Source organism: Penicillium angulare (assembly GCF_028827245.1).
Source record: "Penicillium angulare strain IBT 27051 chromosome Unknown utg000003l_segment0_segment0, whole genome shotgun sequence".
Lineage (NCBI taxonomy): Eukaryota > Fungi > Ascomycota > Eurotiomycetes > Eurotiales > Aspergillaceae > Penicillium > Penicillium angulare.
The window spans coordinates 1690609-1704022 of record NW_026623162.1 but is presented as its reverse complement, the minus strand read 5'-3'; the positions used below and the strand labels follow the sequence as shown (position 1 = coordinate 1704022).

General features: G+C 46.8%; 6 protein-coding genes across 6 annotated transcripts; 2 read left to right on the top strand and 4 right to left on the bottom strand.

Moving 5' to 3' along the window:
• Window positions 1-4267: 4267 nt before the first annotated feature.
• N7478_002797 (40S ribosomal protein eS30) lies at window positions 4268-4717 on the bottom strand (the record flags this gene model as incomplete). The annotated part of the gene is made up of 2 exons (XM_056919011.1): window positions 4542-4717; window positions 4268-4435 (listed from the first exon to the last, which is right to left on the bottom strand). Exons 1-2 carry the CDS (start codon window positions 4599-4601, stop codon window positions 4268-4270), a joined length of 228 nt encoding a protein of 75 aa, XP_056782169.1. The 5' UTR covers window positions 4602-4717.
• A 307-nt stretch (window positions 4718-5024) lies between these two features.
• N7478_002796 (splicing regulator NSRP1-like domain-containing protein) lies at window positions 5025-6350 on the bottom strand (the record flags this gene model as incomplete). Its single annotated transcript, XM_056919010.1, has 1 exon — window positions 5025-6350. One exon carries the CDS (start codon window positions 6348-6350, stop codon window positions 5025-5027), a length of 1326 nt encoding a protein of 441 aa, XP_056782168.1.
• Window positions 6351-7056: 706 nt separating this feature from the next.
• Window positions 7057-7926, bottom strand: N7478_002795 (uncharacterized protein; the record flags this gene model as incomplete). Its single annotated transcript, XM_056919009.1, has 1 exon — window positions 7057-7926. The coding sequence occupies one exon, from the start codon at window positions 7924-7926 to the stop codon at window positions 7057-7059; it is 870 nt and encodes a 289-aa protein (XP_056782167.1).
• Window positions 7927-8980: 1054 nt separating this feature from the next.
• N7478_002794 (uncharacterized protein) lies at window positions 8981-9654 on the top strand (the record flags this gene model as incomplete). The annotated part of the gene is made up of 2 exons (XM_056919008.1): window positions 8981-9272; window positions 9332-9654. The coding sequence occupies 2 exons, from the start codon at window positions 8981-8983 to the stop codon at window positions 9652-9654; spliced, it is 615 nt and encodes a 204-aa protein (XP_056782166.1).
• Window positions 9655-10390: 736 nt separating this feature from the next.
• Window positions 10391-11068, top strand: N7478_002793 (TRAPP subunit TRS20; the record flags this gene model as incomplete). The annotated part of the gene is made up of 2 exons (XM_056919007.1): window positions 10391-10581; window positions 10708-11068. The coding sequence occupies 2 exons, from the start codon at window positions 10391-10393 to the stop codon at window positions 11066-11068; spliced, it is 552 nt and encodes a 183-aa protein (XP_056782165.1).
• A 510-nt stretch (window positions 11069-11578) lies between these two features.
• N7478_002792 (cysteine hydrolase family protein) lies at window positions 11579-12939 on the bottom strand (the record flags this gene model as incomplete). Its single annotated transcript, XM_056919006.1, has 4 exons — window positions 11579-12081; window positions 12137-12268; window positions 12337-12761; window positions 12833-12939. 4 exons carry the CDS (start codon window positions 12937-12939, stop codon window positions 11579-11581), a joined length of 1167 nt encoding a protein of 388 aa, XP_056782164.1.
• Between the last annotated feature and the right edge of the window lie 475 nt (window positions 12940-13414).

The following is a 13414-nucleotide window of genomic DNA, read 5'->3' as shown; positions in this document are numbered from 1 at the left end:
CTTCTCCAGAGCGGAGATATAGCAGAATGCGGGTTGAACCATTCGGTAGAACATGATTCTGTGCTGTTTCCAAGGGCCGCGAATGGCTCAACCGATCAATTGAGAGTGTTCATAGGATCGGTACCATTTTGAAAGCAAAGTCGATGATGCTGTAGGGCAAGCCTGGCTGGAGTTGGTGGGTCTCTTGGCCAGGTGATTTCGCAAGATAAAGTTTATGTAGACATGCCCAGGTGCAAAACACGCCTAGTTTCCGGCCTAGATCAGCCAAGTTTTGACATATAAATTGGTCATTTTTGTCAGTGATATTCAGCCATTGACACTGTCTTATCGTTGCTAAGCGAAAATGAAGTCAATTGGTGGCAAGTTTGCGCACGTCGAGTTAATATTCATGGCTGCAAACCCTCAGAATCAGACAAAACCTCATGGAAACCCGGGTGTGGGGTAAACTATAGGCAGTGTGAGGTATAAACGACGAGCGGTTTGCTCCACGCGAGATTCTTTGGGTGACGTAAAGACTTCCAAGGTTCTTCTCTGAACAATGAACAGTCCGTGGGGATGGGTGATCTTGTGTTTCTTAGTCATCGGGCCCCGCTTCAACATTGAACTCTTGAACCTTAAATGAGCTTCACGATCCATGGGTATCGCTAGTGTGAGGTCATGCCTTCCAATACAATTCTTACAGCTCTATTCTCAATTCCGGGGGTCCCGCTCATGAGATCATTCCTTTTTGCTACAGGGGCTTCTCACTTGGCGCAAGGAGAATTGTTGCCCTTTCGACACTGAGGCCAAGCCAATAGAATCATGAAGCGATTATGTCATGACGTACATTAACACAACATTTGAAGAAGGGACTGGGGGATTCCCACCAGTTGTGAGATGTTCGTGTTGAGAAATTTGTTGATATTTGTCGGGATCAGCCGTTGGCCTGCCAGTTCATTGAACTGGCCAATCTTCATGCATAGCGAATTCAATCCTAGAGCCATTGATCTGTTTATTTCGGACTTGTCCGACACTTGAACCATATCGCGGTACTAACACAATCTTGTTTATTTCCTGTGGAACTTGTAAGATTTTTTTTTTGCTTTGTGCGACCCCTGGGTTCTGTACTTTTCTGGTTTCAGGGCAAGAAAAACATGTACTGCAATAATACTAGAAGATGTTCATATTGCACTTGATAGCCATGTACAAAAAGTATTTTCGTTATAATTTTTAACAAAATTAGATTTTATTTGATACGCTTTTAACGATACGAAAAAGAGATGGTGTTATTCACCTAGCATGAATGCTTTACATGCTTTACTGGGTGGATTGGTTCCATAAAGAGATTTTGGCCACTAGACGGTATTCTCTCGTATCTTCTTGAGATTACTATCCACCTTTTGAACTCATACCTCGCCGCGCAAATGATCCGGAACAATTACAGACTCATTCCAAGTTGGAGCCTGGCGTTCTTCGGCACACAGTCTTATTGCTTCGAAGTTCCGGCAGGTGTGAGTGGAATTTTCAAGTGGTCGTAATTTCTGTAGTTTCGAATTCCAAACCCAGGGAATGGGCGATATATCAGCATTACACATCAGGCTTTGCCGAATAGCATTGACACAGTGACTTAGGTGATCCATTGACATGCTCGTCTCGTTAAAATTGACGATGGTCTCGGTATTGTTGGCACCGAGAGCAAACTCTCTTTCCCACAAGCCCATTCGTATACGATTCTATACTCCAGAATATTAGTCAATGTACGTAAACCTAGTGTAAGCTGGGAAACCTGCCAGGCAATGAAGCTCATGGAATACATCCAGTTGGGTGGTATAGTAGCCTGGTACTTTTTCGTGCGGTCTAGATAAGACAGGTAGCTGTGCTGCTTTCTCCGCAGGAATTATACTAACTCCAGCTGGAGACACAGTCAGCTTCAAAGTATTCCATAAAAGTAGACCTCATCAAATATATATGGATGTAGAGATTTTCCCATGCTTTATTGTTCTCTTTTGTTGGGAGTCCTTGATACTTGGTGCGTCCGGAAGCGATCCCGGAGTCAAAAACCAGTCTCGTATCGGACAGCATCTCGAGCGGGCGCTATGAAAATATCAACATTAAATATATAATCATAGGCATTTCAATGGAGTCAACTAACAGTAAATTCATCTCTGATCCCAATAATTCTTCTTGGTTTGTCAGCCTGATGACATTAATGTAATATAGCATACAAGCGCCACTATAACGACGATATGACCGCCTAGGAGCTGCTTGAATCGGCGCTTCTGGCGGTTTTAATCTTGAGATAATTCATTAGAACCGTCAGAGTCGAATAATGGAGCTTAGAGACACATTCCTTTTCAGTGGCGTCTAGCCCAAGCATCATTGGAACATCCTTGATTGTCACTGTCACTGCAGATCATATAGAGGATTCCTTTCGGTGGCGAGGAATGATTGATCTTCGAGGTGTACATATTTTCTAGGCTGGAATTGCATCATTTTCACTGCCTAGTAGTATATAAGGGTCTGTAATATCTCGAACGTTACAGACTAGGCAGTCCATCCGGGATACATTGACCCCTTTGAATAATAAATTCTATCAAACCACTTAGTCCATTCACTAATAACAAGCAATTCGGGCCGACAATATGAAGTTTGCTGCTGTCACCGTCCTACTATTTGCCGCGCTGGCTGCGAACGCCCCACTGAGTGAGAAGGACCAGTCTCAATTCCACTACCCACAACAATGATATCGTTGAGAAACTAATATTCTTCGTCAGTATAGTCACACACGTGACGTTGATGACAAGATGAGTGTGGACAAGGCGAATTTCTGGCTACCATCTCTCTCGTAGAAACGTGATGTTGACGGAGAGTCCAAATTCTGTAGCTCGAGTTATTGTTAATAGTAGGAGGACTGGTTGCCTCCGGGCAATGTGCCTTCGGTGCTCTCAATCAGAGAAATCCGAAAGGTTTGCAGGACGGGTAGTTGGTTGATTTAAGTAGCTTCCGAAATAACAAATTGGAAAACCTTTATCATGTGTGGAATTGTATATCTCTTGGTTTCTGAAACCGTAGTAGCTGCAGCTTATTATGTCAATCGCCTTCCACATCTCGGCGACTTTTCATATTTTGGGCCAATGGTCTGCCGATATTAATCCATGCGCTTCTAGCATGATGTGATAGATTAGTCGGATTCATCTACATGAATATCATTATTATTATTCTCGTCGGGATCCGGTAGAACGATGTACAGGATAGGATATCCAAGACTACTAAGACATCAGATGGGATGAAAGTAGGATTGAAACAATTCCACTTGGGTAGACGCCAAGCAACGAGGCTGGTTCTAGCCCTGGAGCTTAAAACACATCCACCTCACATGTACATACTATAGATGTAGCATCAAGATAATAGACAGTTGCGAGCACTAGTAAGGATATTGCTGGCAAGAATCTATCATGAACAGCCGGCTATTCACACATGCATGTTTAACTGCTCAGTACCCGTCCCGGGACTCACGGCTCTAGTGTGATTTACAACTACAGATCGCTTTAGCTTAGTTGCGTGCGAGGGTTCACTTGTCGTAGCAGGTCGCTTCAACCAGGATGTGGAGGCTTAAAAGATTGAATGAACCGGCCCCCTGGAACTAGATCTGATTAACCCCGCAATGAGAGAAGGTCAATCACTGTAGCCCAGAAACCCGGTAAACCAGATCCACTATCCTTTTCACAGGAGTTGCCATACGATACTGCCTACAACCAGTATAGAGTGAAGCGTGACCACTCAAAAAGGAAGAGCAAAACTTCATTCCAGGATCGGAAATGCAATGCATGGAATAGCCTATGTACGAGTCGAAAGCGACCATACTGAACGCAGCCTGCATACAAATACAGCTCGTCCCTAGCCAGAACTTTTCATCCTCAAGCCACCATGTGGTATTCATTCATTTCCTAAGTTCCACCCCTCAAAAAAACCATTCCGTTGCCGAAAATTCAAAATGAAACGCAGCATGATATCATCCGTAGAAGTAGCCAGCCGTATCTGGCAAGCCTTCGTTTCGATGGGGCCGCGGCGGTGTCGGGTCTCCCGAATTATGTCTTTCAAAATTTCGTTGAAACTCGACTGTCCTCCGCGACTCGGGTTTTTCTTTTATCGACTTGCACCAGCTTACTGGCCGGGGTTGGGGTTCATCTGTGTGTGAGTTGTCAGCCTTCTATTCATGGTCCTGTATTTCGTGCATGATTTCGATATGTCGTAAGAAAGATGTGTAGAGTTGACAGAGATTCGGAATTCATATGTCTGGAAAAGGGATTTCGGGCGGGTTTGTGATGGTTGGAATGAGTCGATTATGTACCTTGCGCTTGCCACCGGTCATGGTAACGTTGACGAAACGGCGAGTGTATTGGATGCGCTTGTAGGCGCGACCCTTGGGGTTCTTCTTCTTCTCCTGGGGCTCAACCTGGATTCAAAATGCTCGTTAGGATGGCTGGTTCTGATGGGCGCTCTGTTGGTGATTTCGGGATCACGGTGGCGCAGAGGTTTCGGATTCGCTTGAGATAACTGACCTTAGGAGTGGCAGCCTTGACCTTACCGGCACGGGCGAGAGATCCGTGAACCTTACCCATCTTGGATGATTTTTGGCGTTAAGACGGACTGGAATGAACGATTTGTTGAAGGGGGATGGAAGCAGGTCGCTGACGATAGGGTTTGCAAAATTGGACTTCACTGTGGGTGGGGCGGGTTACAAGCGAGGGTGAATGGGGCGGATAAATAGGATCTTCCGGGGGGTTATATAAGGGGGAGCAGTCCGGGCGCATGACTCATCTTTCGGACTAACCCCTTTCGGTGCCCGCCCGTGCAGTCATTTCCACTATAATCGGGATTACTAACTATACGAGTCTCATACAATATCATCAAAGTCCATGTTACTATTCATCAGTGTTCTAAATGTTCTCCTATATAGTGATACAATCCAATTCAAAACACCATATATGCCTAAACTCCGTAAGACTCCTAATATGCAAAATATACAAAGTACTTCCCCATGCTTATTTCGCGGCCTTCTCTTTCGCCGCAGCTTCCTCTCGCTCGCGCTTGCGGGCCAAATAACGCTCCTTGGCGCTGGACACATCTCCAGATGTTTTCTGACTGCGACTCTTTTCGGCCAGCTCCTTCTGCTTGGCTGCCTCCGCTTCTTCCTCTTGCCGAGCTTGCTCCTCCAGTTGCTGCGTGATCATCTCAGTCTGGCGAGCGCGCTGAGCACCACGGCCAGTCTGGTAACTTGCAGCGGCTGGTCGTACCGGGCCACGAGCCGTTGGCTTGTTGCCAGCGGGCGCTGTCTTTGGCTTTGGCGCAACGTTAAGACCTGCGGATAATAGCTGACGCTTGTCGACCACTTGACCCTCGTCGTTGGTAGCTATGTGAGCACCATGGGCATTAAGATCAGCAGCCTTTTGAGCTTCGGACTTTTCTTCAGTCTCAGCTGTAGTTTCCTCGGTGTTGACGCCCTCCTTAACGCGTTGGGCTGCTTCCTCTGCAGCTTTGACAACCTGGTCATGTTTGGCCTCTCCCCGAGATAGCATGTCGCGATAGAAATCGACCATCCCCGAACCGCCATTCTTCTTCTTTCGCTCCTCTTCCTCCTTCTCCCGCTGGGCTTCTTCTTCCTCCAACTTCCGCATCTCGGCTTGTTGTATCTTATAGGCGCCTGTAACGAAGCTTTCTTTCTCGGCGAACTCGTCGCCCTCGGCTTCTCGTTCCTTGGCTAGTTGTCGATCACGGGCTCGAAGCTGGTCTCGTTTGCGGATTTCAGCGCTGCGTAACAAGTTTTCCATATACTTCGGAACTTCGCTCTTAGCTGATGTCGCAGACTTGTCGGGCTTGGCATGCAGACTATCATATACGGCGTCGTAGGAGTAAACCGATGGGTCCAGTTCTTCTGCTTCCTTGGCGTGCTTTCTGCTGCTGTGCAACGCAGATAGGTTGGTGAACTCCTTGGGACTCGCGGCTCCCTTTTTGGAGTTTAACCCAAATTGGACCTCTCCTTGGCGCTCCTTTTCGTTTTCCTCGTCTTCGTCCTCGTCGGCGGCGAATATCGAGCTCTTGTTAAGTGGTTTCGCACTTGGCTTTCCGGTCCCAATCTGCATCTTTCGTTTCGGCGGAGGTCCGGCGCTCTTCGATGGTTTCGAGGTCGACTCGGGCGCATTAAGCCCCCCAAGAGTAGACACCTCTTCGGCGCCATTGTCATTCTGGTTATCCTCGTCGTCAGAGTGGTCGAATATATTCTTCTTTCGCTTTTGTCCCAGGGGATTGTTTGGTTTCGGTGCGGGCTTCTTGATCGGCAGATTCAGTCCACCGGAGAATTGAATTGGCATTTTGAGGCGTGAATGTGGCTGTCTCAGCCTGTCAGCATCACAAGTCTCCCGAGGTCTCTTCTGCGTTCAAGGCTAAATGCAAGACCTGACGATAAGGCCGTATCGTTCATTTACTGCCGGTCCACACCGCTGACCCTTAGTGGAACCCTGCCGTGCCACTCTTGCGGGGAATTCACTTGGTTCGGCCATTTCTTCCCGAGGCATAAACGAAGCATAAACGAAGAGCCAAAAAAGTAACATTAAGTGGCCAGCCACTCTCACCCTCTCTCCCCCCCACAAAGACACCATCGAGAATAGATTGATGCCATAAATACATACATATATCTTCACACTTTTTCTTACTTCTTCATACTACCTCAGATGCGTGACATTCACCAACCATTGCACAACAGTATTCCGCCAGAGCTGGTCGATCGCTGTGATCCAGTCTATGTAGAGCACTACAATAAATACAACGCTGGATGTCTTCATACCCACGAAGTCCCAATTGAAGAATTTCGAAAGAATCCTCGTCGTTACCTGGTTCTATACGGTCGTTAATCTCTCTTAATCGTAGAAAGGGTGATTCTATATGTACGAATTATTTGATATACCAATACCTCAATGGGAATCTTTAGGGTGATATTATTGTGAAAGCGAAAGTAAAGCTGAGAGCTATAAGCACAACAGTAATGATGATGTAAGAAACAAAACGATTGGCGGGATTTTATACGTCTTCTGCTTCCCAAATGGTTGACGCAAGCTCTATCAACTTTGCTTTAGAGATGTTGATGTTTTCTCGCTCTCTAGGGCTAGACCGGTCTATTTCGCGTAAGAATAGAGATTCGAACGGGACTCTGAGGGGCCAATCCCCGCTCACTATTGTCTGGTCCTGTCGAGTAATCTCAATATGCTGGGCGCGATAAATTCGCCCATTGGCGTTTCTAGTCCAGTTTTCGACCAAAATTGTCGAGTCGCGGCGATGAATGTCCATCGTTAGACATACTTTTGCATTGCCCTCCCGTGGGCTTAACCAATAACGAATATCAGACTGTAGTTTTCGTCTCGACTCTGAGTAAGCTACCTCCAATACCACAGTAGGGGATTTCGTAGTCGAGCGACCTGGCATACGTGGTGGTCTCCTGGGACCCCATCCACAGTCTGGTTGCTTTCCACGTGCGGCACTCTCTGATCGAATTCTAGTGTTCGGGTAGCCTTGAATGGTTTTGTGTAGGCCCATAGGGCGGAGGGCATCGAGCAAAATGGTATTCAGTTCATAGTGGGCTGCGCCATGTGTCGTGGACGGAATTTTGATAAGAACTAAATCTTCATCAATGGAGAAGGAAGAAACGAGTTTGTTAATGTCGATATCAGAGTTGATGAGAGCTTCAATTGACTGCTTTCTTGAATAAAAAAAGAGAAACTGGCTTGCATCCGAGGTTTGAGAATCTGAGTGATTGGTCTTGGAGTCAATGATGTCCCAGAACTGCGATCTTCCATCATATCCATATGTCTCTATAAATGGGAGGAGTTCCTTTAGGAAACTACGACCAAGAATATCCAATTCGGATTCGTCGCAGTCTTTGGGGTTTATCATCTTGAAAACAAGACTATTAAAGCTTCAGGATACGATAATTTGAAAGGGTTCTTGACAACAATTGTTCACGAAGGCGGAATTCCATTATTTTGGTCAAAGAGATTGGCTATTTTGCAAAGGAATACTAAATTAGGGTTCGTAGCCCATTATGACGTGGATAAATTATATCATGTTACTGTAATAGTACGCTAGTTCAACCATGAACCATGGGCTGCGCTATACGTTTGGACGGCATTTTGATAAGAATTAAACTTTCATCAATAGAGAAGAAAGAAACGAGTGTGATAATGTCGATATCAGAGCTAATAATAGCTTGAATTGACAACTTTCTTAAACAGAAAAGTAGAAATACATTTTTTGTTCAGGACGCACATTCCAACCCCAACAATTGCTGAAATTGCTTTACACCTAACCGGAGTTCTTTCTAGCTCTGTCAGCTTCCTTTGATTTATGAGACATGAACCTATTCCAGTCATCATATGCGAATCATCCGACGACCTCCTCACTATTCGGGCTTAGATGTTGTTTATGCGAGGCCCGTGCGGGATCTTGAAGTCACACGGGCATATCGGTATCGGCTCTCGCCTCTGATGTTCTCCGGCAACCCCGTCCCTAGAATTCTTGATTTACAGTGGCGTTCTAAGCCTCTCTCATAACTCGGCAATTTCAACCCCAGCTCCATACTCCCGCTTTTCTTGGCCTCTTGATATAGATTCACTGTTTAATTTTAACAATGAGAAAGAAAATCCCAAGTGCGGTGATGTAATAATGTCGATGAAGATTTGCTAGCGAGGAAGCTAAAGCGACGATCTGCCCAGTTTCTGAATAAGGTCAACCACGCTAAAGCACGCATGTCTCAGCGGGGTTTGCCAACATCAAAGTCCCTGCATGGCTATCGTATCCGGTAAATCCCCCCGAAGTATGTTCATGAACAATGTAGTATAAATAAAGGCTCCATGGTACCTTCACAAATTCTTTTCCATCAGACTCCAAAACATCCTCTTTTCTTCCTTCTGCAATTAACTTTACAACACTCACATCTTCTCCATTCAAAATGAAGTCCATTGTCGCTCTGTCTTCTTCCCTGCTCCTGCTCCTCGGAGCTGCTTCGGCACAAGAGGTCCAATCCAAGCCCTTCCACCTGATTATTTCACAGGCGGCCAAGAAGTCCTTCAATGGCGAGAAGCTTGGGGCTTGCCATTCCGGCGCTGCCATTGAGTCCCTCTGCCTGGCCGGTGACTCCGGCTCACAGTTCTACCTGAACTACACCAAGGGCGAACAAGCACCCGTTAAGGGCAATGGTTTCCCTGGTGCTCTTATCTGGAACCTTCCTCTTGGCGGCGGTGGTACGTGAACCTTTACTTTATTTCTCTACTTGAAAATATATCAGTCTAACATAATGCAGATCCCCCGGTTGAGTCTGAGCCCATGAGCTTCTACAGCGACCCATCCACCAACCTCGCTATGCCTATGTTCCAGCCCAGCTATGACCAGCAGGATATCTTCTTCGATGTCAAGACCCAACTTATGGGCATCTACAGTTACCTTGATGACACTGTCACCCCTCCTACTGGAGACACCGTCAAGGTCCTCAAGTCCTGGTACCTCTGCGAGACTTACTACACTGGGTACACTTATCACACTCTCAACTGGCTTTATGGTAATGGCAATGCCAAGCCCCAGAACCCCAGCTGTGTTAAGGTTCAAGTTGAACGCAAGTTCTTGTAAAGGATAAATTTGAAATATTGATGAATTGGCTTTGATGGATGACTGATAATGGATAATGGGTATACGGATTAGAAGTTTAATATGGATGAGAGTGTACATATGCATGACAACTTAATATGATGGTTTTTTACAACACCATACTGCGGCCTTCGATATAGTACCTTTAGTAGCTTTAGTATTCCTCACAAGCTCACTATTTATTACAAGGATAGACAGTAAATGATGAGTTAGAATCATGTACGATTATTCAATCTATGTAATGGAAGCGAATGCATATGTACACAGTCATCTTATCTAACCCAGCCAAGGGTTTCCCCGCCCGAGTGTGTAGGTGCATGATCTCATATGTAATAGCTAACTCGCTAACTCTATGTAGTAAGTGATACGTTCGCACATGTGCAGTGTTTACATCACGATCTCCGCCGCAAAGGTAGATCTGTGCATACTTCGAGAGGATCATACTTGAAACCCATATATTGTCCAAAAAAGTAAAATACGACCACGAAAATAGAAACTTGATCAATAACCAAGTCACTTTTCGTATAAACTCTTTTATTGATAGAAATATTTTCAATTACATTCCAATTTCCGTCCTCATACCCTTCGCTCTATGAGACATTGAACAGATGCATCGTATTACGTAATATTTTTAGCCCGTTGATGGCGGCGGAAGACCTCCAGGTTCCCCAAGCTGTATTGAACTATTTACCCCTCGACCTCATCCCAATCCGCCAAAATGTCATACTATTTCACCATCCTTTCACCCACGGACACTCCCATATTCAACATTGCCTTTGGCACATCTAAAGGTGGCGGCGATGGCATTGCTCGATTCCGTTTCCCAGACACAGCACAATACATGAACCAATTCATCATTCATTCAAGTCTGGACATCGTGGAAGAAGCACAATGGACGAACGGTGGAATGTAAGCTAAATCCTCTTCTGCATGACTTCTACTCTCGATCTCGTGATATCGCGCGCATCACCAATCGACCAGTACATTTGAACATTTGAACATTTGAACATTTGAACTCTAACTTTCCAAACAAAGGTACCTCAAACACGTCGACACCTACCCTCCTGCAGCAGCATATATCTCTGCCTTCCTCACTCCTAGTGGCGCGCGCTTTCTTCTCCTTCATCAACCTCCGCAACTCCCGAACTCCAATACTGGAAGCCTTGGGTCCTCCTCTCTCCTGGGTCCGGGTGGATCTACCACCCGCGCCTCGTCGAGCTCTATTGCTGCGAACCCGACCTCGCCGCAGACTGAGGAGGCGGTGCGCCAATTTATGAGTGAGATTTATGAGAGCTTTGTCAAGACGGCCATGAGCCCATTTTATAAGCAGGGGATGGAGATTCGAAGCCCCGTCTTTCGGACGAAGGTCACCGCTGCGGGGAAGAAGTGGCTGTGAACGATACATCTTTTATTTGTAGCGCGGCGTTAGGGTTTGCATACTTTTCATACTGTGTATGTGTTATTTCACTTGTCAATAATTAGTGGACTAGAGCTGTGATCTCGGCTTATCCTATGGATACAACCCTGGGAATATTGAGATACGGAGAAGTCAATGGGAATAGGGATGTATGATACCCCAGAAGATCCTGATTTGGGCAGTCTATGCATATTATGCTATGTCGCATTTTGGACTTGGAGATGAAAGAATCAAACAAATCTCAAGGCCTAGATGAAGTAATCCTCGTGTTTCACCGAATGGAACAAACAATCCAAATCCGAGCTCGCTAAATCCCTCAAAAGCCAGAGTCCAGGCTGGAAAGCGCTCTTCAAGTAACGTAAATCGAACCGAAGAAACAAACTAAAAATCAAAGAAAATGAGAAGCATGGTCCCATAAATAACGCCGTCCGAAGTTCCTCCCACTCCTAACCGTTCAAATTGATCCGCTAAATAAAACTTGATGAATGATTAACCCGTCATCTGAGGAGCCAGCTTCTTCATAGTGACGGATTTGAAGTTTTCAACTGCATGCACTACGTCCTCAATCTTAGCCACAGCTCCAAAGATGCCACCCTCCATCTTGATAGATTCCATCGTGCTGTTATGGAGAGATGGTTCCGCGGCAGAAGTACCGTCGTCTAAGACCACGCAATCGAACCCGCGATCGTTGGCCTCGCGCATCGTCGTAGATACGCAGACATCGGTAGTAACTCCTGCAATGACGAGATTTTTTACACCTTTATTCCGAAGGAGAAGCTCGAAGTCTGTATGCGCAAATGCACCGCGTCCGGGTTTATCAATCACCGGTTCGTCTGCGTAGGGACTTAGTTCGTCCACGATGTTCCATCCCCCTTCCCCTCGAATGAGGAGGCGACCAAGTGGTCCATGCGAGCCAATGCCCATGCCTGCAGCATTGTTGCGAGAGCGGTATGCCTCCCGGCTTGAAAGAGTAGACAGATCTGGTCGGTGTCCTGCATGGTAGGTCAGTCGATTGGTCTTCCTCGTGAAAGTTGTAGAATTTTTTACCTTCTCGTGTATGGTAAATAGGAAATCTCTCAGAGCGGAATGTAGTTAGAAGCCGGTGTAGCTTGGGAATCAATGCTTGCGCCGCAGAGATATCATAGCCCTGATATTCCATGTATCCACCAGGCGCACAAACTATGACAAATGTTAGTCTCTCAATCACTGTGCCAATATGCGCCTCATTAGATACGGCGGCTACATACAATCTTTTTGCATGTCGATAATCACAAGCGCGGTCGTGTATGGGGTGAAAGTTGCATCGTGCGGCCAATCGTATGGAAGGGCCGGTAGTTGACCCTTGCGCACCTTGTGGTGAGATACCTGGCGAGGCTTCTCAATGACAGGTCCATGGTTATGAGTTGGATTTAGCACCGTCAAGGTCCAGATGCCCGGCGAACCAGCCGCGACCAACATAAACGGACAATCCATCAGCCTTGACGTCCGCCTCCGCTTGCGCGTCTCCTCCGTGAGCCCATTTCGCGGTCGGTAGTGTCCACCACGATCACAACGCAGCCACACCTTAGCGGTACGGCCTGGCTTCTTCTCTGTAGGGGTACTGGAGGATTTGACGACCACATTGTAACCATGGGCCTTGCCGTGAGACTGGACTGCCGTGAGCAGTGAGTTCCTAGAACAAAGCGATAAGGCTAAGTCAGCAACGCGACACCAATTGGCTAGAGAGATCATCAAGCAACGCACTTATCAGGATATGTTCCCTCAGGCGGGGGAATCAATTGCATGGCCAGCTCAGGAATGTCCTGGAGGTCGCTCGGCGCGTCCAGGTTCAAATCTGCTGGGTCCGCCATTGCGGACGAAGGGGATGATGACGCCACGATCTGAGCGGTGTTCACTCTGTGAGAAGGTGAGGTCAGTATTGGTCGTCACATCACAATAACAGCCTTCGCAGGTCTTGTTGGCCGTTTGTAACGATTGCGGAAACCCGGAGCGGACGGTGATAAACAAGTGCGTGGAAGCAATCACGACGATCAGGCCCCGATCCCAAGAAGCCGTGCGTGGGCATAGCACGACCCCAGATCGGATGCTTCGGGGAGGGGGGTAAAGAGGGTCATGACAAGCGGGATGCCGAGCCACGGGACATGGGGAAACAAACATACACCTACACGCAACTGATAGTCCCTCGCCTTCAAGTTTCTCTCGCGCAGAAGTTCTGTTTTACCCCAGATGCCTAGGTCTTCTAGGCACGATCGAGATCGGGCCCTGCACCACCGGGGGTTAGATAATCCATGTTTATGCCTGAGGCATCAATTTACTACCCTCACA